This window comes from Platalea leucorodia, assembly GCF_965183815.1.
Source record: "Platalea leucorodia genome assembly, chromosome: 1".
Classification (NCBI taxonomy): domain Eukaryota; kingdom Metazoa; phylum Chordata; class Aves; order Pelecaniformes; family Threskiornithidae; genus Platalea; species Platalea leucorodia.
Window position 1 is genome coordinate 62,013,898 of NC_138823.1, and position 26,149 is coordinate 62,040,046.

General features: G+C 35.7%; 1 protein-coding gene across 1 annotated transcript in view; it reads left to right on the forward strand.

Moving 5' to 3' along the window:
• The window catches only part of DOK6 (docking protein 6), a gene marked incomplete at both ends in the record, with an annotated part of 260,265 nt that overhangs the window by 161,625 nt on the left and 72,491 nt on the right, over positions 1 to 26,149 (forward strand). Inside the window, one exon of the mRNA XM_082304009.1 lies at positions 5,937 to 6,126. Coding sequence (XP_082160135.1) covers positions 5,937 to 6,126 — 190 coding nt within the window. The remainder of the gene's footprint in view (positions 1 to 5,936; positions 6,127 to 26,149) is intronic.

Consider the following 26,149-nt stretch of genomic DNA (forward strand, 5'->3'; position numbering starts at 1 on the left):
AAGAGCCAAACTATAGATCTGCACTGCTTATAGCAGAGACGTCTAGCTTTTGTGTCTTGTACAAAGAACAGAGAAGACATCTAAGCAATTCTTGTGCAAAACACATCAGTAACAGAAAGCTTCTCACTGGATTTCATCTCTGTTATTACTTCCCAGAAGTATTACCGCAAGTCTTACTGTATAAACTACACTGCGGAAAATGACCCTTAGGTGGTTTTCTTTTTACATTTAAGTCTCACAACTAATGGCTGCTTAGTTTGCGATGATACACAAATTCCAATAAAAGTGAAATTTGAAATGAAGCTTCTGTTACTCTCCAACGATTTTACCTTCTCTCTCCTGCAAATCTAATCTAAGTGATTTTTTTGTGTTCCTCAGCCCTAACAGCAACCCTGTTTCTGTTTAAATCTCTTTTCACACCAAACAGTCTCTTACTGTTTATGAATGTCCATTTAGATTATTTGATAAAGAATGAAAATATAGTATTAAATCAAAAGCAGTAAAGGCTACATGATCCTATTCAGATAATGAATTTAGTATAATGGCAGTGGAACTGTCTATACAATGATAAGACAAATAATAATACACAATTATAACTCCAGGAAAGAAAATCTGGACTCAGCTGGATCTAATAACACTGTTGACAAGTAGTCTTCTAAGCAATATCCTGTGATACTTACATACACATTTCATATTTTTAGGTTTCTCAAGCTGCTTCTAGGGAAAATTGTGAATGTAGAGTGCCGTCTTCATTTGGAAGAATTGGAAACTTCCTTTCCAGCATGCATTCGGAAGCATTTGTAATACACCCCAAAACATGACAACAAAAACAAATCTATTTTTTGAAATATTTTTACCTGCCTGGCTGTTGTCATATCTAGAATCTGTCTATGCTCATGATTTTTTTTCAAAATATCACTTTTTCCAATGTGTCACTGTATTTTCATTCTTTATAAAAGGAATTAATTAGAAAGATGTCATCCAAATGGACAGTATACAATGACAGGCTATATTTACTGTTAAAAAGAAACCAGAATATTCAAGACAGTAATGGTTAAAATAGCATTATGTGTAGACAGTGCCACTAAAGTCACTCTTTAAGAGCAGGTGCTTCCCTTTGGTGAAGGCTCTATTCCTATCTATTTTGAATACTAAATAATAACACTAAAATAGCTGAATACTTGTCCTAAATCATATTCTATTAAACTTTACTTGTAAAGCTGATGTAAACAGTGAAGAAAATAGGCAAATATAAAAATGCAAATTTTTAAACTGAAGAAAAGGTCTGATCCATCTTTTGCTGCTGTAGCGTATCTATTGTTAGGTGTCATGCCTGTGATGTCAATATGATGCTTTTCTATTATGTTACTGGTGCTTTAACTTTTTTTTAGCTAATTATGAAGCTAATTTTGATTTTAGAAGCCTGGAGAATTTTGAAAGATAATTGATTTTTTACTTTCACTTCCTGCCTAATATTTAAATTAATATCTCATAAAAATTACTTCCTTTGTAAAGTTTTTCCTCTTTTTCATAACATTTGGTTTAGGGCATTTTCAAGGGCCTCTAGAATCTCTGTTTGTGATTTACTACATAAAAGCATTCTGCATATTTTTTATTCATTTTCTGTCATCCTTAATCCATTTTTATACTTAGAAATTTTATACTTAAACATAGCCAGCTTTATTATTTATATATAAAGGTGTTTACAGTTTTAATGGCTGGGTAATCCAGTGAGATTTCAGATTCTTCTCTACCTTACTACTTATCAGTGAAAGAATTTAAAATTATTTATGGTAGCCTTTATATTTTCATTGAGATGTTAATAAAAATTTCCATACATTTTTAACAGAAGTAAACAGAATCATTATAAGCAAAGGAATAAAATTAATTTTGGAGTCTTTGTTCCTCACTGTGTAAAGTAGGAGAGAATCATTCTAATAGACCTGACATATGAATGAACACAAATGCTATGACTTCAAGACTTAAAGCTCTCTTTCCACCTGAAAATTAGCCACAGATGGTCAGCAGCAAAAGTTTCATAGATGGAGAAGGTATTTCTTCCAGACAGAAACTGAATGTTTGATTTTAAAGCCTCTTCTTCTATTGACCCCACGAACCTGACTCCCTCCTTCCATAAGTAGTTTCTCCCTCTCGTTAAAGCTGAAATGAAACAAAGCAACGCGATTGCAAGATTGCAAGGTCATCTGGTCAGTTTTCCAACTGGGGTGATTTAGGCAAAGGAATCCAGTGATAAAATGACAGAACCAGGATCATCGGGCCTCACAGCCATTTTGCTTCCCCAGTACAGCTGGACTTTCAGCTGAAAGGCTGAGAGCATTTCAGAGTTGCTGCCAAGTCTACATCTCAGTCAATATGCTCATTTTACCAAAGACCCTTCTGCTCCTGTGCTCTGGAAAACATTATTAAAGGTCATATATTCTTGCCAAAGCCCAATTGCTAACCACCTTTACATGCACAAAGTGTAAGATGAAGCATTGTTCTGCTTATTCAAGGACATGGAAAAGAGCAGTTACGTTGAAAAGAGTGCAATAATAAATGTAGCAATATATCAGCATTTTTTTCTCATCCTGGCTCCCCCGCTCCCTGAACTTTGCTCTCACCAATTTTAGAGGAGGGAGGAGGATAGTGATCCTGAATGCTGAGGAATTGCACATGCTCGGTCTCAGCCTTGTCTTGACCAAGAGGATAGCAGCTACATGTTTGGTTTCTTCCATCACCCTATTTTCTGGGTCCCTCATTAACTTCTATTTACTTAATCTTACTACCCAATGAACTGTTATTATCTCATCCCACTCATATGCAGATGGTGACTGACCCACATAGAAGCTAAATATCCTATTCAATGACAGAACTGAGAATGACAGAATTCAGCTGGGATTTCCAAATCTAGCCTATGAATGTTTGTTCTTCCCTGGATGAGTTTAAGGGCAAAACTTACCTCTAAAAACTGAATGATTGTATTGCCATTACCTACATCTGTGTTCAAATATTTTCTGAACTAGAAAAATTGAACCCTGTGTTTTAATTCCTAAAATCATTTAATAGTATCCACACCTTTCTGTGTCCTCAATTTCCCACTGCTTGAAAGTATTAGTAAGTTTTTGTTTCAGAAGAAAATATATCCATCCTCAGTCTTCTCTAGCACATGTTTGTACACTTGCTTTTCTTGCCAATTTGAGTAAGTTCCAAGGGTGCTACGTTTTGCCCTGCAGCTGATGTTCAGTTTAATCAGACATACTTTCTTTAATCCATGACACCTCACCTTAGACACTGACCTCCCATGCAAAGTCAGCAAATGTCTCCTGACAGAGGATACCACATGTCCTGAATACCCTTCATGCAATAATATCCTCAAACACTTCAGGGAAGTTGAGCATTTCACGAGTATCCTAGTAACTTAACGAGTATCCTAGTAAAACAAATTGAAATATTCTGTGCCTTCAACACAAGAGTTTAATATTTACTTCAGAAAATAATTGCACCTTTCCATATTCTCTGCTGTCTGAGGTGCTCTGTCAGTGAAGACAGGGAAAGGGAAAGATTTCCATTCTCCTATAGTAGCCCCATTCCCCTGTAGACACATTGTGTGATTTCATGTAATGTAAAGGGGAAGCCGAGAGAACCAGCTGGTATGTCAGTCATCTGTATCTTTCTTTCAAATAGAGGAGTAACAGGAAGTAACAGTAAGTAACAGGAATTAACAGCAAGTAACAGCATGGCAATGCAAAACTGGAGTCTAATCTAATATAAAAACACACCTGCATAGCTCCTAGGCATTTTTGTATGACATCACGATGACACATGGATACTGAAAAAGGGCATATATATATATATGTATGTATGTATAAATATAATTCCATTGCAAAGTATAAATTATCTTGTTCTCCACCATTCCCTTCCCAATACAGTCATTGACCCATACTCCCATGTAAGTCTTTCCATTTACTTCAGTAGGGGTTAGGTTAGACCTGTGCCCAACACAATCCTCTGAGGGTCAGGGGAAATTCTTTGCAGTGATCTCAGCAGCACCTGCTAATCTATTTGTGCTGTGTGTCAGAAGACTTTTACAAAACATTAGGAATTTCACACTTGGGACCTTAGTCATAAAATGAAACTTTTAGGGCTAACACCCATTAGTGTGATTAATGAGAACTAGAGCCTGGGAGAAGAGGTTGAATGGCTATGAGACTGAATGAATCAATTGGGGAGTCATTAATAGGACAAAATTAAATTGACTGAAACAGAATAACATTGGGGATGACAAGTTTACTTATAGCTATGCGGGATAGCAATTCTTACTGCTCACCCAGCAGTTCCCTACTTCCATTAATTCCTCAGCCAAACTTTTGCTACTTTATTCACACACACACATACACATACTCACACACACGCTTCTAACATATCATATATTAACTGACTTATTTGCAATATTTTCACTGATTTGTCAGAAAAGTGTATATATATATATATATATATAAAGTTTACAAAATTGAAACATAATGTCTGTGATATTGAATGTCAAACACAATGGGAAGCTGCATCTAATTTTGGCTGTTATGATAAATTTCTGTCACTTTATTCCTCTTCTGATTACTTTCAATTCCTTCCTAATTTTTATGAGGACATAATGAGAAAATCCAGTCCAAATGGTGGATTAAAAATGTTCCACACCAAACTGTCATTCATTTATTAACCAATTGGAGAAAATTTTCCTATCAAGTGTCCCTTTAAAGTACATTTTCCCAGCACTATTTATCGAATGAACATTGCTCATGTTCATACTTTAAATTGTTCTTTCTTTTTTTGTCAACACCCTTCAGTGCAGTAGCATTGACATTTTGCATTTCTATCATATTTCAAAAATGAAAGGAAATTGTGAAAGGAAGTTGTCAATCAGCTGCACATTATGCTATTAAGCCCTAAGATTTCACTGCCTTTAGAGTTAAAATACAGGCTAGCACTTGCAACTGTACAACCTGAAATTTAACTGGGTTTTTCATTCTTTGTAGAAGCAACTCATGGAAATATTAGTTATTCTTCAAAGAAAATTGCATTTTTATTTAAAATTCTTTTGCTGTTACTGTGGTTTACTTCCTTCCATATGAGTTAGTGGTGTTTTACACCGCCTTGTTTTTTTCCTTTTTTCCTTTTTTTTTTGAAGGATAGTTTTTGTGTTGCTTATTAAATCACATGCAATTCGGGCACTTCATAAAATTGTTAATGCCCTTGACCTCTTATTGCAATGAGTGCACTCTGCAGTGGAAGTGCAGCTGATAGCAATTGATGTCATGACCATAATAATATATCGTGTTGAATCAGATTTTTCAAGAAAGAAACAGATAATTTAAAATGTTATTAATTTGACAAATAGTAATGAGTTTGGCAAATAAATAGAAACTGAACAGAAAGAACATAATTATTAACAAGCTTCAATAAGTAAACCTGGGTTTGCAATTTCAAGGATGGTTTTTCTAAGGGGCAGTTGTTATACATACGTGTTTTGCCAAGATACCTCTAGTTCTATTCTTTGAGAGAGAAGTCTCTGTCAGAGTTCAAGCCATTGCGAATTTTGATTTCCAAAGAGTCATGGACCTTAATGTAAGGATAAAGGACTTCAATTAAGGTGCTGGGGACATATGTCAAAGAGGACTATGCAGATCATCTGTGCAAGATGTTTCAGTCTGCTGTATTATTTATAATGAAAATGAAATTAAGAAGATTCTCCTCTTACTCCTCTCACGTACACTAGCAAGGCTTCCTTGACATCAGTGGATCCTCATGTCCATTCAAGACTAGAAATTTGGCCTTGATTTCTGAACCATCAGAAACTAAAAACTTTTTTTTTTCCCCCCCAGTATAAAATCTTACTTTAACTGGTGATGCCTTATTCTGTGTTTTTGTTTTTTTTTTTCCAGAACGATTCAATGTATATCTTATGCCTACACCAAATTTAGATATCTATGGGGAATGTACAATGCAGATCACTCATGAAAACATCTATCTCTGGGACATCCACAATGCCAAGGTCAAGCTGGTCATGTGGCCTCTGAGCTCTTTGAGGAGATACGGACGTGACTCAACATGGTTCACATTTGAGTCTGGAAGGTAAGAGCTAAGGAGAAGCAGCAAGAAGAAGAAATAAGCAGTGATTTTTGAGAAGCAGTCTGATAAGTTAGATTAGCCTCTTATTATAAAGACAGACAGAATACATGGCCTCTCTACAGACTTCCGTTTGTTGAATATTATTTTTCAATGTATTCAACCCAGTGTTCAAAATAAATGTTAATATATCTTATATTTAAAATGAGCTTAAGCTTCCTCTGACTTTTATTTAACTGCAGTTGAATTGTCATTCTTAAGTCTCACTGTGCTTAAATACTAGTGTGGTATAATTTGAGTACTTTTGAAGTAGAAGAAATTAATTCTGGATCATGGAAAAGGCTCATCACACAGTATGAATGGAATAACTTCCGTTTATGGTAGATATTACTCTTTTTGGATGTTCCTGATGACTGATTGCCACACTAGAGTATAATTGCAAGCAGAGGTACAGAGAACATTGTGAACCCATAAAAGGCTAACTCTTTTTTCTGCCTGCAGTTTCAATCCTCATTGCCATTTCCATCCTCAGATCAGTTTTAAATGCCCATGGAGCTCTGTTTTGCCTCTCTTTCATATCTTGTTAATGCATTTCATATCTCGCCATTAGGTCCACTGCCTTTTCTGCATTTCTGAACAGAAATAATTCTGCATTTATCTCTGTCTTTGGTGATGTTTTGTCTTGTATTTTATGGTTCTAGCCTTTTCTAAGTCTGTCATACTTCCTTATGTGGAGCCTGAGTTTTATGAAGCAATCTGTGAAATTGTAGGTGTCTCTACACTCTTGGGTTAGCCACACTGCCTTGTTAAAAATCTTTATATGCATTTCAATGTGTACTTATTCAATATCATTAACAGGTATTCACAAAAGTACAGTTGGTGATCACAAACAAAAACATGGATCAAATAGACCCTACAGCCTAAGGAAGTAATGACCAAAATTCCTCTGCAGTTTCTTATAGATGTGAGTTACCACTTAACTTGTAAGTTTGTATATCCAGACTGATGTCACCAGAGCATTTTAGTGCTCAGCTGTTCTTCTGTGGTGACTTCACCATTAAAAATCATGAAGACATCACTACTTTTTTTTATTTAACATTGTTTCACTAAAAATTAGCAACAGCTGACCCATGTTTCAATTTAATTTCAATGATTAAGCTGTGGGGCTTATTCAAATATACAATTTTAGCAAGAATAATTTGCTAAATCATTCCTTCCCCTAGGCCTCAAACTACCTCATGTGAAACTAGTTCAAGCAACACACCTTCGCAATACCAGAAAGTGAATAAAATACCAAAAAAAATGCCTAAAACCAACCAAACAAGCAAACAAAGAAACAAAAACCCTAGGATTTAGCTTTATCCCATTCTTTGTGAATATCCCACTCATCTGACTCTTTGGCTAAATTTGTATTTGTAAGCATGCATTTTATTAAAGGGGAAGGGGTTATCTTTGCATAAAAAGGCAGTGATTGAAGACTGACTAATATTTGCTTATTCAGAGTAGTATATCAGTCTGCGAGTAGATCCACTTTTTTTAATTGATTCTGAAGGAAACGATCTTTGGAAATGGGAATAGTTGTTAACTAAAATTAAGCTGCTAAGACTAATTCAGATTAATCACCTGAAGCTGATTTCTTATACATGCCTCAAGATGTAGGTTTGTCATTCTTTACAGTGTTTTAATTATGAAAAAAGTCATTCTATATCATAGTGAAATTCTTTTTTTTACAAGATAGTTGCTTTCTGTGCTGCTCTATTTTTACCTATGGCACATCAGCACTAACAAAGGATGTATAGTGATTGCATCTATTCAAGTAAAATGCGAGTTTTATCTCTCTGCGTTTTCAAGCCTCCTACAGTATTTTAATTCCATACTAGTATCTGAATATCATCTTCCCCTATAATCCATGGACCATGCAACCTGATGAAAAGTGGATTGTTTTCCTGTGTTTTATTATTATGAGCTAGCTCTGCCTTTATCTGTCATGCTTTATTGTCTTTGATCTGATTCCTCCCTTTTGCTTTCTTGGGAGTGCTTTATCCATCTGATTTGGAAATGCACAAAGACTAGATTTAGACTGACAGAAAAATGTAGAGGTAAAAAATAGGACTAGAGAAAAGCTGGTATCGTCAATAACATCTGAATACTATATAGGGCAACATTAATGCTCATTTTAAAATCTATTGTTGATTTCTTTGGGTTTTTATTTTTCTTTTTTAATCAGCATCTTTCTCATCTTTCTGAACATGATTTTCTTTGTCCCTTTATCTGCTAGTACCTTAATAGAGTAAATTCCTGATGCATGCTGTCTTACCAGAAGTGAAGCGCTCATCCATGTTTTATGAGTATATTATGCAGCAAAAGTGTTGTTGCTTTAATTTTTCCCTAAGGCTTAAATATTAAATGTAGACAATTGCTTTAAAGGAAATATTTTTAAATAGGTTCTTATTTTTTACTGAGTTTTAGCAGCTATGCAGTATACGTGTATATGATGATTTGCATGAACATTAAGAGCTCAGTTTTACATGTTTATTATCCATCCTCAGTTTTGGTATCACTTTGTTTGAGAAAATAAATCCCTCCCATTAAAATAAATGGACATATTCACAAAGAGATACTATGCTAAATAAATAGATCAAAATTAAGCTTTCAGACAATTAAATTTATCTTTTAAGAAATATATTGCTTTGCATTTAAATTGAATATGGAATTGGATGTATAAAACTAAACTGTTCTCTTGTCTAATGAAATATAATAACTATACAATTTGGAGGGTCTAAAATATGGGAGGACTGAACACAGATTCTTTTAAACTGCCAGATTTTTCTGTTTTGCTTTGCACTGAATTGGAGTTTGTAAATATGTATCTTTGCACTACCTGTGAAGTTAGACCCATCCTTATTTTTCATTATTTAGTGAACCAGTGAAAGTAAATATTGCTTGCACAGTGATTTACTTAATTTGTGTTCTTCCCTCTCCAAACTCTGCTGAGACTTGGGGGAAGAAGTTTTGTGTGGCTTAGTTCGATGCTGGTTGGAGATATTCTCATTATTTAAAGTACCTGATTAGGGCTAATCTCATGCAATCTATCCATTGATCAGAAGATAGTAATTCACGACTCTATTAGGCACTACAATAGCTTTGTACTGATTAATACTGTGCATCTAACACAGTGAATGGATCCTACCATAATTCAAAGCAACTGAGGTAGGAGCCTAGCATTTACTCTTCCAAGAGCTAGGCTTTCCACCTGACCAACTTCAGATTGGCTTGGGGAGATTTAATGTTGAATCATCAGTGAGTCAACAGGATTTCCTTAATTTATGGACATGTATAATGTGTTCAGACATCTCATTCTCATTATTTTGGGTATTGGATGTGTTGGAGACACTGTGCCTAAGAATGCAGTTGATCTGCATGAGTGCACTTATTTCTTTTCAAACTTTTGGAACTGCTGCTCCACGTACGTGAGCATTAGTCCCTGACTGTCTCTGATTTTAAGCCCCTGAAATGGGAAGCGTGCTCCTCATGGAACTGCCCTCCTAACTGTCCAGAAGAAGGTACTGTAAATTTGCACTGGATTGCATTACTTACATGCAATCCAAGAAGCATGCCGGAAAAGTAGTAAAACAGGTATGGATAAAATATCTCATAGCCCAGATCAGGTGTGAAGATACTGTCTTCAGAATCCTGCCAAAGTTACAGGATTCATTTTGCTGATGTTGTAAACCAAACAATCCATAACAAAGGCATAAGCAATGTTTAAAATTCATTCTCTGGAAACTGCAAAGGGCAGCTGTCCCAGCTTTCCTTTTAGCAAAACAAGCTGGCTGAGGCATCTGTTTAGGAGCATAAAAGGAGACTCCTAAGAATTCAGAATTGTTTTTCATCTCTTAGGGTGAGGCACTAAGAACAATAAACACATATCAACTCTTTATTTCTTTTGAAATGTTCTTTCTTTTGCTTTACTGCAATTCTGCCATTTCATTAAACAATATTTTCTATGTATGGAAGCTGTCTAGTCAAGTCTATTAAGTACTGGGCAGAAGTATCCAAAAAAAAAAAATAGGCAGAGTCAAGCTGAAGTCAAGTTAAACACAGTGAGAAAATACAATAAGGGGATGGGCTGTAGAAGTCCCAGCCAAACTTTGTCAACTACTGTAAGTTTCCAGCTGAGTGGAGAGATGAAGGCAGTAGGTTTGTTCCTGGAGTTTTGAGAACAGAAAGAACCACAAATCCATGACACAATCCTTTTCCTGAAATATTTTCTTCTATTTTGTAGACAAGACATTGAAATTTAAACAATTTCAAGTATTTCCAAGTTTATTCATGCTGTGCATTCACAGAGACCCATTGAACCACACTAAACTATTCCTTCTTTATTTACCTTTGATTTTGTTTTTTCGTTCATCAGAGAAAATCTAATGAAATGTGGTATTCTCTGTCACTTCTAAGATCTGGAATCTGTTTCTTTGGTTGAGAAAAATATTAAGCTGAAGCATTGCAGAGTGGTAACAGGAGAATTTCTTAGATTTTTTTTTCCCTTTATGCAACCCAAGACTGACATACTCATTTCCTCAGTGGTAGATACACAGATGCTAGGGTTATCTGAAGCAGAAGGTTCAGTGTTTGCTTCAGGCACTACATCTGACTGAAATCTTTCATTTGTCTGTCAGTCCTCTTTGACGATTTTTGGTGTTAATGTGAAATGTATTAGTCAATTAACCCCTAAAGTTAAGCTACAGGAAAAATACTCTTTTTCCCTTATGTGGGGAGAGGCCCCTTATGCATGTGCCTCATGAGACAGTTGTTCTGGGACTTCATGCACTGATGTACATATCAACTCAACTCTATACCTCCCTGAACAGAAATCTTCAATTCCTGATTGCTGGTGGATTATCTAAATTGTGGATTAAGTTTATCATAAAATTATAAATCATATATTATAAATCATTATAAATCATAAGCCTCTCATAGAATTTGTAAGTCACTTTGGGTTGAGCAGCAGTATGAGCATTCATGTGCAGCTGCAATAAATAGATTTATCATTTCACATAAACAATAGCTCAGAGCTCTCAGTATCCCACACTTAATAGTTAAATTTGTTAGGATCTTCTTCTTTTACACCTTTGTAATATTTTCAAAAAGTCTAATTACCATGATGTGAGTTTTCTGTGCCCTTGTTTTATTTGTTTTCTCACTGCCTCTTCACTTCTTTCTCATATTCTTTCCCCAAGTGGTAAGTATTGTTAACATCTGAAAATAACTTTAAAAAAGAAACAGGAATTTTTTGTATGCACGCTCCCCTTGTTTTTTTCAGTAATCACATTGCTCTAATTTTAGGAAAAGTGGCATTTTTACCACTGAAAAGGTTTAATTATTTCCTGGTATTTAGCAGTGCCAAGGTTATACTGTAATATGTTGTAATTGTAGTTCCATTCCTACTTTTTTCCATTCCAACTTCATTCCAACTCTCAATTTGCCTTCTGCCAAATTCTTGACCTGGAACAAGTTCTGTGTTAGTCATCTGATTCACTTAAACCCTACTTAAAAAGGAGTTGTGTGTTTAACTCATCTACAGGATTCTTACTCTGGTTTTGATCATGGTACCTCATCTAAGAACTCTTTTACCAGCAGAAACTAATATAGCTCATTGTAAGTGATTTATAAAGTATTCATTGCATTTTCTCTCTGCCAAGGTTCCTCTCAGACCACTCTAGCTTTGGTAAGTCAGAGCAAGTTCCACCAAAACTCACATAATAATGAAATTCTCCACAGTATAGCTGAATATGGCAGAGACAAGAAGGGATTATATACAAGCTTCTTTATCCTAAATTTCTATTGTACCGTCTAAAGTGCTCTGCTTTTTTTTTAATCCCTGTTTTGAAAATTCAGCCATGATATACATACCTACAAAAGATTTTCTCCAACTGGCAAGGAATGCCTGAACCATTCCACTTTGCTGTGAAAGCTCTAATTTTGATGAGAAAAACAATGGCATCTCAAAAAGGACAATATATTGAAAGAATAAAGTTACCTTCATTAAGCTGTAATTTTATTTCAAATAGATTGAGAAGTCAGTGACTCCTACGACAGAGCAGCAAGCTCCACAGGTGAAGTTGTGTAGCATAGTAATGAAAAAAATTATAAATACTAAATTGATAGGAATGAGCACATCAATAATTCATTAATTCACCATTGCCTAACCAGTAAATTTCCTTAAGAATTTGTACTGAATGAAACATATATAGTTAAAAAAAACAGTCACCTAAAGTTTGTCCAGTTAACAGAAAAGTCATAATCTCTGTATTATCTATAGAAGTGGCTCATATTTGCATATTTTACGACCCAGAGGGCACAGCATGAGTTTTCAGCTGATCACTGGATATCCAGTATCATTGGTATAATTCATATGTTTCAAAACTTTTTAATGAAATCACTAAGAATTGTATTCGTTTGCCTAATGTATTAGCAGACAGCATGTTGTTACTTCTGATCATCCCGAGATAACATGAACTGCGCCTTTCAGTTGAAGTGCACAATTTGCCTTCTCCCTTCGTAACACGGTTGTATGTCATAAGCAAAATAGGGTTTGTTTTAAAATATTTTGAGACCAGTAACCATTTTGCTTTCAGATGGCTTTACATCCATGCTTGAGCCCAGAAGATTTGTTATTTACTTACCATATTCTAGTTGTCCCTTTTTCACACATATGCTCTGCTGTAAGCATGCATTGTTGGATTAATATTCCTGGTGCTGAATATGACTAACAAGGTTATTGCTGTGTAATGTATGAGCGGAGAAGCAGCAGACAAAATAATTCATACATTCTCAGTCACATTAGGACTCACTACTTTACATTTTAACCTTTGAATTCCACAGTGAGCAATAGCAATAATTAATCTCATATGGCAGTTCTGAATAACTTGAGATGCCCCAGCAGCAAGTCCTTTTCTCTCTAAGAGTCATAATGACATTTAACCTTCTACCTCAAAATACAGGAGGACTGAAACATCTCAGATTTGAAAAGTAAAAATAAAAATTAACAGCCCCCTTTAAAAAAAATCAACAGCAAAACTAAGAAACTCATATATACAAAATAATCATAAAATAAAATAAATAAAATAAAAAATAAATAAAATAATAAACTTCATAATGCTCTTCATTTTTCATATAGATTCCATTTACAATAAGTGCCAGGGTGTCTATTGTAGCAGTGAAATACTGTTGCATCTCTCTCCTACCAAGCCTGTTTGCATGAGCTGATGAAAAATGCTGAAAGTGGGTACTTAATTATCTATACAGACAGTAGGAGAGTGTTAAACACTTCACTAAGGGCAATCCAGAAGGCCATGTTTTGTACAAAGAGCCATCTAGCCAGCAAGAATGCTAAGCACAAATAAATACTCTTTTTCTCCAAATCTCATGAATGTAGTATCATCGATTGAGGAAGGGGTTTGAAATATCCTCGATGCTGTGGCTGTGTACTGTACAAACATAGAAGGAAGAAATCAAAATGCAAAGGCTGGAATTTGCACAACAAAAGAGCCTTGTTCATGAATATGTAGGAACCTGTGCAAATCCAGCTTGCACATACACACACAGAGCATTGCAGAAGCATAAAGGGGCACAGTTTAAAACGTTTGTGGGCTTCATTTGTTGTCAGGAACTGTGGTTCCTCAGCTTCAGCTGACACATAGGTATATTCTAAAGATCATTGTAGTGTCTGAACAGTTGTCTCTTGTATGTCACATGTGAAAAACTGCAATGGAAGTTTTATTTTTCTCTCAGTCTTGGGACTTGATTATACTGGAATCAAGTTGAGTATAACATGACTGCCGGTCACTACTTGTGAGCTGAGAAAGCTGCTTTAGCAGGCTGGTCTTAGAAGGTTTACCTAATATCTCCCTAATTCCCCCTGTTCTCTAAGATAGTCTTAATTCATTGTTCTCACAAATAATAAACTCACTTATAAAATACCTATTGGCATCTTTTTGTTTAACTTTACCAACAAGTAGCTTTTCTGGAGGATGAGGGTACCTGCTAACGTCTTTGCTTCAAAAAGAGATCAATAGAGTGGTTTTGGCCTTTACTGTCAGTCAAAGATGTATAGCAGTTCCAGAACTACTTCTATATTCTGGATATAGTAATAATGTGAGAGCAGAAACTCTAGTGTGGAAATTTCCATGATGATTCCTTTTTTCAGTAGCTGTATTCTGGCTTTTCATTAGTAAGCTGAATGCCATGACCAACAGAGCTTTATATATGTATATTATATGTACACATTTCCAAACATACTTATATATGTGATCTCAGAGTACCCAGGACTGTGTTGGAATATGTGAGTAGCTGTGGAGGTTACTGATTTCTTAATCTTGCTTTAAAATATTGCTGTAGCTTTTTACAAATTTTGTTTGCAAATATCAATCAATAATCATGAAGTTGATGAATATTTTAATCCATTAAGTTAATTAATTAATTACTAATTTTATGAATTATGTCATTAACTAGAAAAACAAATTCTGCTCTTCTGTAAAAAGCTATAGGTAAACAAAACCAAGACAATAATATTGAAAGTAAATTAACAGGGAGTTTGCATTCATTTGCTTTTTGTGTTAGAATGATTTTTTTTTTTAATTTTATGTCCATACAAACCAGAGAATACCTAGGATATTTTGGTTCAAACCTTTTAAACATGCTGAAATACTCTGATATAACTTCTTCACCACTTCTCAACAGCTACACCCTTAATGAAATCCAAGTTAATTTTTCTGAATATTTGCTACTAAGACAAATAAACACACACACACACACACACACACACACACACACACACTGTTTAAAGGTACATATAATATAAAATGTGTTCTTCCCAAAACAGGTATATAACTAAATAGGAAGACCTGAAAGAACTATCAAATTGACCATTCATGAATAATTACTTTAATTTTTTAGATGGTGTTGTTATATGCTCATTGAATATAAATCCATGTGATGAATTTCAGGTTTTGTTTTCACAACATGTTCTGCTAAGGAGAAAACAAAGAATTGAAAACCATGTCACAGCCCTCCTAGCATTATCATACATTATGCCCCCCTCAAATATTTTACTGCAACTAAGTGTCCTCTCACTCTAATTTAAATTAACTAAAGAACTATCAAAATACTGTCATATAGGGGAGATGGAGAGCACTTTACAGGCAGTGCCTGCTCAGAAGCACTCTAGAAAAGTCAGGCTATTTTTGAGGTGTGCTTGACTGGTCCTGCAGGCTCCTTTAATCTTCTGCTTATTTATAAGGTACCAAAGGAAGGTTTGTCCCTTAACCTCTGTTAGAGGAAATGCTATTAGCTACTGTGTCCCTCCTAATAGCACTTCTTTGCTATCATGGTAAGTTATTACTATTATTGCACTATTAATAATGCTGTGCTCTGTGGTGTGTGATTTATTTCTGCTGTGAGTAGTCATTTGTCATATATTTTCTAAAAAGCTTCCATCTTATTAGAAAGAGGGGAGGGAGAGGCAGCATCTAATGGAATCCCTCAATCTCAGTGGCTCCAAACATCATTTGATCTTTCTGACTTTTTGGAATAAAACTCAGTACAGTGCTATAATTCACCAGTATGCTTCATCTACTTGATTATCCTGTCAGTAGCCAAAAAGTCAAATATAAAATTGCACTCGCATGACTTGCTTGAGCCAGTGCAACAAAGCAGAGTTTCACATTTTAAAGATTTTTAATTTTTTGTCTAACTTTTAATTTTTTCTCTTTTTTTAATTCTTTGTCTAACTTGGAAAATATCCCTCCTTTAAAATGATACTGTAAATGATCCCTGAACACTTTTTGAAAACAATATTTTGGGATGAATGACAGGAGAGATTTTATTTTCCTGAAATGTGTGCTATTATAGCTGAAATTTCATTAAGTTGACTACAAAAGTAAATAAAAATTATCATCACTTATTGCAAAACTGCATTTATTAGTATTCAGTATTTAAAAACTCAAAAAAATTGAATCTGACCGTAAGTATCATTTACTGTCAGGAAAGGAATTGAAGGGCAGAAAATTTTATAGCCTAGGCAATGATTCAGTGGAAAACCCTGAAGTTCTTTCAGATGATGACTGAGGGTGCCAAACCTTTATTTAATGAAAACACACATTGGATCATCTATATTTCTGGTGACTTACTTATCTAAGAGTACTGTCATCGGCACCAGAAAATAAAGAATGACAGCAGCGATGTAAACCAACAGTAGTCCGGAGAGAACCCAGGCATGTGTGTTAAAGCTGTTTTGCACACACGTTGGACAGCAAGTGGACCAGCTTGCTGGGACTAAAAGAAACTCAAGGGATTGATGAAAATAGGAGGATAAGTTTGGGGCGGGGGGGGGAGGGGGGGGGGAGGCAGCATTGGCTAAGCACATGAAAAAGAAGGAGATAGGAATGTGGTGATGAAATACATGGGCTGGTAAGACAGAAATAGATAGGGAGGGACTACTAAGGAAAAGCAAAAGGTGGCTGGTTTTCTGACGGAACACTGTAGCAGCTTTTGGAATATGTGTGGCATTTTAGGAACAACATCTAATCAGAAAGTATGGAAGATCCAAGCAAAAAGTAGCAAGAAGAAGCTGGCCAGGATAAGTGCTTGTCATTGGCAGATGTTGACACCACCATATCAAATATTTCATTTCACAGGTACTTTGCCTTTTTATGGGAGACTTCTTTAAGCCCTGTTGGACCAATTTCTCAGAAAGAAAAAAAGAAAAAATTAATATGATTAGCTCTCAACCTTAGAGATGCAGATGAAATGGAGGACAGCCAAGAAAAAAGTGTTCAGTGCATGTGGAAGTAGTGTCAAATAGCTCGTAAAAAGGACCATCAGAGAAATTAGAGCAGAAATAGTAATACACAGAAATAGAAATGTATATTAGCATTTATCTTGAGACTAATATTCTGTCTATGATATGAAAGATACCTATAATATGAATGTTCCAGAGTGAGAAAGTGGGGAAATATTCCAAAAGACTATTTAAATGTTACCTAGGATATCAAAATCATTTTAATGGCATACATGAAATAGCCGCAAACATGCCCAAGCTATTATGTGTAAATGTCCAGGGAAGGCATGGTCACCTTTTGTTTCATAAGAACTATGAATATCCATTATATATCATTCTGTCTATAAGGGATTTGTACCCTTCCTCTTCTGCCACCTATAGTGCTTCCTTTTTGGATAGCTATGTATAAATGTTCAATGAAGCCAGTAGGTATTGCATCTATAGTTTATGGATTTTGTAAACCTGGCATACAGAATCATGGACAGAAGGGATTGACACATTCCAGTGTTCAGAGCAGTTCCATGGCTGCTATAGATTTCTTATAAAAATATTACTAAGGCAGTATAGAACAGTAGAAGCCTAAACTCTGAAATATTGAACTAGATGAGTAAGCTCCAGTGTAAGAATAGCTTGTTAGTGGTTTTTTCACAGCAAAGGACGATTGCTTTTTTCATTTTGCTTTCTAACAATTCCCCAAGTTCCCTGGGAAGAGAGCAGGCATGCTGTACTTAAAAATTTTATCCATTAGAGAAGATGCACTTCATACTTTTAGATTCCACTATCCCAAATATGTTTTGCAGTCTTTGCTTTTCCTGTCTTCTGCTGAACTTGTCAAGGTGCATTTCTTGTCAATTAGCAGCATCTTGTGTTATGCAGAAAACTAGTCTGAAGGAATATTTACCAAGAATAGATAGTGGCACATACGCAAAATGGCCATTCTTACTTAAACCTTTTTTTGTTTTAAGCAAAATCCTCACTAAAGACAGCATAAGATGGGTCTTTATCCAGTACAGCACCAGTAGTTTCACACAGGACTCATAGTAGATATTCAGCTCAGAGAACCTAATCAGCATAACTGATTGCTGTTAATAAAAGGTAGAAATACACGTTTACCAAAACATCAGAAAATGGCTAGCCACTGCAACCCATGAAGTTTTAGAAAGAAGATATTTCTTGGAAAATATGTGGGAAGCCCAAGTACGTAACTATAAACTATAAATACTGCTTTCTGCTTATTTTTCATCCTTTTGCATGCTTTTCCTGTCTTTTTTCTGCATGATTTGATACATGTTATTCTTTGTGATGATTTTCTTTTGCAGGACTGTCTTTCTTTGTTTGTTTTTACACTGCTTTTATCCACTTGTACCTTTTCCTACCCACTTACTTGTGTAATTGAAAGGAGTGTCTTTTTTTATGTAACAAATTTTACAAAAAATATTTTCTCAAGCCCTTATCAAGCTGCTACTTACCTGAACACAAACTATACTTGACTTTAGCTATCAGGCTAATGAGAAATCCTTACAGAGTTTTCCCACTGCTGGAAGCACTAACACAAGGATATCATATACGCAATAAAAGTTGGAGTCAGAGATGCCAGGTGAATGCAGTGCAAGTTGTGTGATCCATAATAGAATTGCTGCTGTTTGCAATTGAGAGAATAGGGAAAATCTGTCTACTTCATTTCTGCTTGGCTTATATCAAAGAGGAAAAGTTAAAGCAAGTGGGAAGGAAGTCGTGTTTCCTCTCTAAATTAAATACCACATGTAGAAAATTGGTGGAAGTTCAATGAATGTTTTATACTTGTGGTGAGGGCTGTACATTTTCTGTAATTATTTTTTGATGTTATGTTGTTACTGCACATCCAGTTTACCACTGAAGGCATTATTTGACCAGTTGTGTCTGTATGCATGTTTAGTTAAAGTTCTAGACAGAAACATGGCCTTCAGCTAAAATCTTGAGTTCTTATTGTCAGCACCTGAGAAATATATCTCTTTTTTAAAAAAAAAAACAAATCCCTGCCTTGTCTCATCCCTGGTGCTTTTGTCTGTCCTAGGGGTTGCTGCTGTGGCAGGCTGCTCCCAAACTGGAGTTGACAACCTGCCAGTTTTGAGATTAGTGTTGATGAGTCCTTGGATATCATTAGCATATGTTAATTACTCATTAGTGTATGTACATAGCATGGTGAGTGTCTCTGAACAAACCCTGTGTACCCATAATAGTTGCATATGACTTTCTGAAAATTCCTCTGTGGCCACAACGGTCAAAGCAGTAGCTCTCATACCCTGAAGATGGAGAGTGACACTGAAAGAAGACAGCAGTGTTTAAATCCCCGTCACAATAAAATCATAGTGTACTGAAAGTTTCAGAGAGTTGTTGACCACAAATGCTTTAAGTGGCCCAAACTGTTATTGATGGTGCATTTAAAAGGGGAGGGGACAGGGGGCACACTTGAAATGCCTTGTTTTGAAGTAGTCAAAACTCAAAAACCTCAGCACAGTGCTCAGTGTGTTCTCTTCATCATTCCTTTGCACTTTGTGTGTCTCACTTTTGAAATGAGAGAATGCAGAATTAATTTTCCATAAACTGGGAAAACTGATGTTTTGAATACACATTATAATTAAGTGTGACTAATTCGCTTTTTTTCCTGGTTCTATGGTTCTAAACCTGGCTCCGTATTAGTTCCTTAATAGTTTTTACTTCTATTGTCTTGATATTATTCATCCATCAAAAAATGTTAATTGTATTAGTTCATTCCTGTTCAGCCCTCCAGAAATTTTCCCTCCTCTCCTTCAGTGGATATACTTTGATCAAAATGCTCAACATACCTGTTTCCTATGCTTGCTGTCAAAATAAAAAGGAGAATAATGACACAAACACAATATCTGTCTGCATCATGGTAGGTGCCATGTGTTTTCAATAGCATTCAATACAGAGATGAGAGGTTATTGAGGCATTATAGAACAAATCCTCTTGTAGATCATTTCAAATGTGGTCCTATGTTAAATTCCTAATATCATATTTGTTGCTATGTGCAGATGCAAAACTAGCTTTTATTAATTCTTTTTAGTTTAACTTTTAGGTTGAGCATGATCAATTACTCCAAATATTGTTGGCACCTTTACAATAGTGTCCAGTGTCATAGCTTTTGAGCACCCCAAGTTCCTCAAAGATGAAGTAAATGAACAATTATACCTATGCAAATTAGTTCCTTGGTTGTTACTGTGCTAACATCTGTTAACTGGCAGATGCCTCCTTCTTATAAAACTCGTTACTTCCTGAGAGAGGATCAAGTGGACTTGGCAGTGTTAGATTTACAGTTGGACTCAGTGATCTTACAGGTCTTTTTCAACCTAAATGATTCTATGATTCTATAAGTAAGTTCAGAATTGTGTCACATCATGTTCAGAATTAATTCAGACTCTACTGAGTATCTGCTGAGAGGATTTCTATCCACAATACCCTGGGCAAGGAGTAGTCCTGAACATAACAATGACTTTAGGGCTCCAAAAGGAAAAAAAAAGAAGAAAATAAAGATCCTGGGCCACTAAATTTTATTGCTTCTGTTGTAACAAGTAGTGATGTGCTGCCACAGGGCTCCTGTATTATTGCACTGTAATTTATTTTAACCAGTAACGGCCTTGTTTGGGTTTTATATTTAACATTTTTGTATTTGTCAAAGTCAATGGTATTCATGTGGATTAATGCTGCTTTACTTGTGTTCTGCTACTAAAGACAGTGAGAGGAACTGAGTAATATTTTTATGGGATGTATTTGTCTTCATTGAGGAATAATAGCTCTTAACAGGATGGCAGAAGTCCTGTAGCAAATATCTGTATTTGAATATGATCCCAGCTTCCAGGACTTGGAACTTATATCCCTCTCATTCAAAAGTGAGATGAAAAATAATAGCCAAACCATGATGAGTGAAAAGGTTTAATAAAAAAAAAAAAAAAAATAGCTGTTTATAGTCTTTGCAATCTCTTTATTTTTCTCAGACCAATGTTTTTCATTGGTCTGTTTGTTGTACAGCCAATCATAACTGCTGCTTCTCTGCTAAAATGATCATAGTAATATATGAGTTCTTGGTTTATCTTTCACAGTAAGAACAGATACTCGTCCAAGACACTGTTAAATAGTATGTCATCATTATCAGCAAGACCTGAGCTTTACAAGCTAACAGAACTAATTATCTAACAACATTTTCATGTTTGTTCTATTACTTAAACTGTCAAAAATGCAGATGTCTTGTGTATTTAAGAACATGCCAACAACTGGCTTTATTATCCTCTCTTTGTTTTTGATAAATTCTCTTTTTGTGCAATATATGCAATTATTTTTCTAAAGAAAATGTTAAGGGGTCAAAAATCTCTATAATGTGCATTGTTTTTCATATATATATATGCATTAATTACCTACACTACTCTTAAATAATATGAACTGAATACTGACACAAGAGGGTAATTTGCATGTGCATCCTAGAATCCTTCTTACTTAGAGGTGATAAAGCACAAACAGCGCAGTTCAATCTTCCCCATCAAAATGTCTAGGTCATGTTTTATGAAACTAGTCTATAAGCAGGAAAAGACAAAAGATGTAGTTATAGTCACAGTAAAGTATTTGGGATTCAAATTCTTAGACTCCAGAAAATTGCTTCTCTTATTCACTATAGTTTAGTTTCTAGGGTCTAGGAAATAGAAACCAGAGCCTCTGCACAGCACACTTACCACTACATATAGATATATTTCATAATTAGATGTCAATCTCCACATTCTACCTTTTATGCATGACTTCAGTAAAGTCAGCTTTTCTGCTTTTTATACTGCAACTATCATCAGTAACTTTAACTCTTCAGCACTAGTTACATTTATTCTGATATATTAAAGTAATTAATATAAATAAGAACAGTTTAATGAGAAGGGAAAACTTGGTAGCAACCAAATAAAGCAGTCTGAAACAAATCCCAGACAGAAACCTCCTTCTTATCAAAACTGAACCTTGGGAAAAAGAATAAAATACATTTTTCTTCCACCATGTCTTATGATGGACAGGGATAAACCCGGTGGAAATAAAGTAGAGAATTACAGTGTTAGTGGACAATCAGTGATAGAGTCCAGAAAAAGACACAGCCTGCTTTCTGCACTTCCATTAAGCAAAAAGTGGAAACCATCTGACATGCAGGAATGGGTTAGTATCCCTGAAGCTTTAGCAGTGTGATATATGCCCCACTAGTCTAAATGTACTATCACAGAGGGCAGAACAGAGACAGTGATTTTAAAGGCAGCACAGGCAATGAGAAGAAAAAAAAATCCCAAGAGGCATAATTACCACTAATACTGTACAGAAATCTCTCCCATCTGACAAAACAAATAAAAACATGTTTTCATGGGAAAATTTTTGTTTATATTATATTATACCACTTAAATGGTCATTTGGTTTAGGCAGAAAAAGAAATAATCTTATCAGGAAAAAAATACTATTCACATAGAAAATCTCCCTTTTAGAGGGAAAATTTGAAGGGTAATGCATCTCTGTTCAGAAAGACTAGCAGCGTATTCATCAGACTAGCACATAAGATTTTTGTTACCGTGACTGCATATAATATCTTAAAAAGATGTGCAACTATCACTTTTAAAGAATTAAGGTCCTCTAGGAAATATTGGAGGACTGCTGGATTCCTCCAAGTGATGGAATCACAGCTACCTGGGAGTAAATCATCACTCATTTCCACTCAATCTCTGAGCATTTTCCTTCTCAGAGTTGCAAAATGTTGCCATAAATGGTCTTAGTAGGAAAGCTGCTTTGATGGCATGAGGGATCCTTTAGTTCTTTTAGTTGAAAATGCTGAGGATGACTCAAGAAATACAAGATCTGACCTTGAAACAAATCTTCAGGGCTAAACTCCATGAAGAAGTTACTGAGCCATATCAGAGGTGTGGTAATACTCCATGTTCCCTGTATTAACTCAGGCCAAATTCAGGAAGATTCCACATGAAAAAAAGTTAATTTAAGATTAAACACTGCTGTCTATATCTCATGAGCGTATGCAAGAACAGTGGAAAGTTACCCTCCTCAGCTGACGTGCAACAACATGACAATAAATGTTATGGAGAAATGTCTACAGCCAGCAATTAGTAGATATTATGCATAATTACTTTTCATGTTTTATATATTGCCAATAAATAACCATCATTAAGGGGGGCAGACAGATGCCTCATATATCAGATAATTTTCATTATTTGCTTCTCAGATCATAAAATTGCCAGGATACCTGTCTGACACTTCGGATAAAACTCTGAAATGCTGACAGCAGAGCATGGCAACCTAACTCATTATTCACATAGGGTATGAGTAACAAGCCACACTCAGAAGATTTAGAGAGTCTGTGTCTACTTGTTCTGGATGTTGGCCCTTATATCAGTGCTGTGCTTCGTGTTGGTGATCTTAATTTCCCTTTCACATATCTTTCATAGGACATTTTCCCCTCTTTCACCAACCTTGTCCCAACTTTAGGTCTTTCAACCACATCTGCTGTCGACAATCTATACCTGAATTAATTACACTTTGTGCACATTTCCCATTAATTTTCTTCTCTCTGCTTCATCCATAGACCTTTCCTAGGTCCCATACATATCCTAGTTATCTTTTTTCTTATTGATTCCCCCACCAAGTGTATCCATATTTTGCCTGCTTTATTGTAAGTTAGGATTCTTATCAACATATTCTTATTTCTTCCTCTATTTTCTATCCTTTCAACATAGAAGTTGACTTACCATTTTATAAAAATGTACATAGTTTATTTTACAGTTGTTTTGATAAGTATTCCTAGGTATAAAGGGAGGTTTTTCTCTAAATATGCCCCAGCCACAAAGGGTTTATTTGCTTTCTTTGCTTTTTTTAGTTTTCTCAGAAAAGAACAACTTTGGGAGGAAGCAAGCTAACATGTGTTGAAGGCTGGAATGAGCAAAGAATTTGGACCCTCAGGGGAGATTTGTATTCATTTCTTAGTGAGATCTACTGGTCAACTAGCCTGCCTTTAGTATATGTTGTGTGTAACGTCCTTGCACACAAAGAAAAATCAGGATTTCTGTCAAAATGGCTTAGCTCAAGTTGAGGTAACAACAAACAAGGAAAGAACAAAAGATAGATAACCACAAGAGAGAGAGTGTTTGTGTCTCCTCTGATAATCTAATTAAATTGCAGGCAAAATTGCTAGTTTCCACCACTTTTTAGAAAATCAAAGCTGTAACAACACATGAAATAAGTGTCTCAGTTCAGAGTTAAATATTGCATATCAATTAGTTCTATCCTGAATGACAGCCACAGCTTGAAAGAAACGCCATCTTTTATTTACTACTCATCATGTGACAGTTACAGGGCTGGTCCCATATGTAGCACCTTCTTCAGCATACAGGAAATAAACACTAAGTTCATTTCTGGGCCTTGAAGTGTCTGAGTAAACAGCTTTTTGACATTAAGTGCAGACTATGCAACAGCAATTACATCCAGTTTGGTACTGGTACCTTTTAGCACTCTGATTACTGGACAATACCTATTCATGATCTGTTCTCATTTAAAAATTTAAAGTCCATTTTTATTTAAAGAACTAGAAATGCTAAACTAGGGTAGTAGTTATTTATTATGCATTAGTTATTAATAGCTATAATTATTAATAGTAATTAGTTATTAACAGTAAAATTTTTAGATGATATTTTTTCAGTGTATATTTGAGAATGTTCACCTTTTTTTTAGTTATTTGTATGTAGTTTTATATATTTTTGAGTAATGAATTGACAAATGAGCCATTATTTCTGTAATGCTAAATTATTTGTGGGTAAAAAGAAATCATTCAAATCCATTGAAAAATTAGATTTAGATATATGAAGAACTAAAAATTTCCTAGTTACAATTGTCATTTATCCTTTATTTAAACCAAGGACTTCTAGCAAATAATGTTTCCAATCATCTCAGTTTTCAGACAACCTTCATTACTGTGAAAATGCATTTTACCCTTTACCAAAATAGTGAAATGAGTTTGAGATGTTAAATTCTTATCCTCTTACGCAGTTGCTGAATATTGCACTGTTAAACTTTTAAAATATTTCAACCACGGCATGACAGCATGAACCTCTATTTGGGAAAAAGTACCACATGTAAATGGTGGTCAAATAAAGTCAACAAAGTTTCATTTTGGAAGGGAATTCTACAAGGTTAATATATAGTATTAATTCTGCTCTAAAAGACTGAAGTTACTGTAGTGAGCAGAGGCAGTGGGAAACCATTGTGTGAATTTGGGAAATGTTGAAAAAATACAATCATAGAATCATAGAATCGTCAAGGTTGGAAAAGACACTTAAGATCATCGAGTCCAACCGTTAACCTAACACTGTCAAGTCCATCTATACTATGTCCTCGAGCACCATGTCTACCTGTCTTTTAAATACCTCCAGGGATGGAGACTCAACCACTTCCCTGGGTAGCCTGTTCCAATGCTTGACCACCCTTTCGGTGAAGAAGTTTTTCTTAATGTCTAACCTAAACCTCCCCTGGCGCAGCTTGAGGCAGTTTCCTCTTGTCCTATCACTCGTTACTAGGGAGACAAGACCGACCCCCACCTTGCTACAACCTCCTTTCAGGGAGTTGTAGAGACCAATAAGGTCTCCTCTGAGCCTCCTCTTCTCCAGGCTAAACAACCCCAGCTCCCTCAGCCACTCCTCATAAGACTTGTGCTCTAGACCCTTCACCAGCTTCGTTGCCCTCCTCTGGACACGCTACAGCACCTCCATGTCCTTCTTGTAGTGAGGGGCCCAAAAATGAACACAGGACTCGAGGTGCGGCCTCACCAATGCCAAGTACAGGGGCACTATCACCTCCCTGGTCCTGCTGGCCACACTATTCTTGATATAGGCCAGGATGCCATTGGCCCTCTTGGCCACCTGGGCACATTGCTGGCTCATGTTCAGGCAGCTGTCAACCAACACCCCCAGGTCTTTTTCTGCCAGGCAGCTCTCCAGCCACTCTTCCCCAAGCCTGTAGCATTGCATGGGGTTGTTGTGACTGAAGCGCAGGACCCAGCACTCAGCCTTGTTGAATCTCATACAGTTGGCCCCGGCCCAATGATCCAGCCTGTCCAGGTCCCTCTGTAGGGCTTTCCAGCACTCCAGCAGATAAATGCTTCCACCCAGCTTGGTG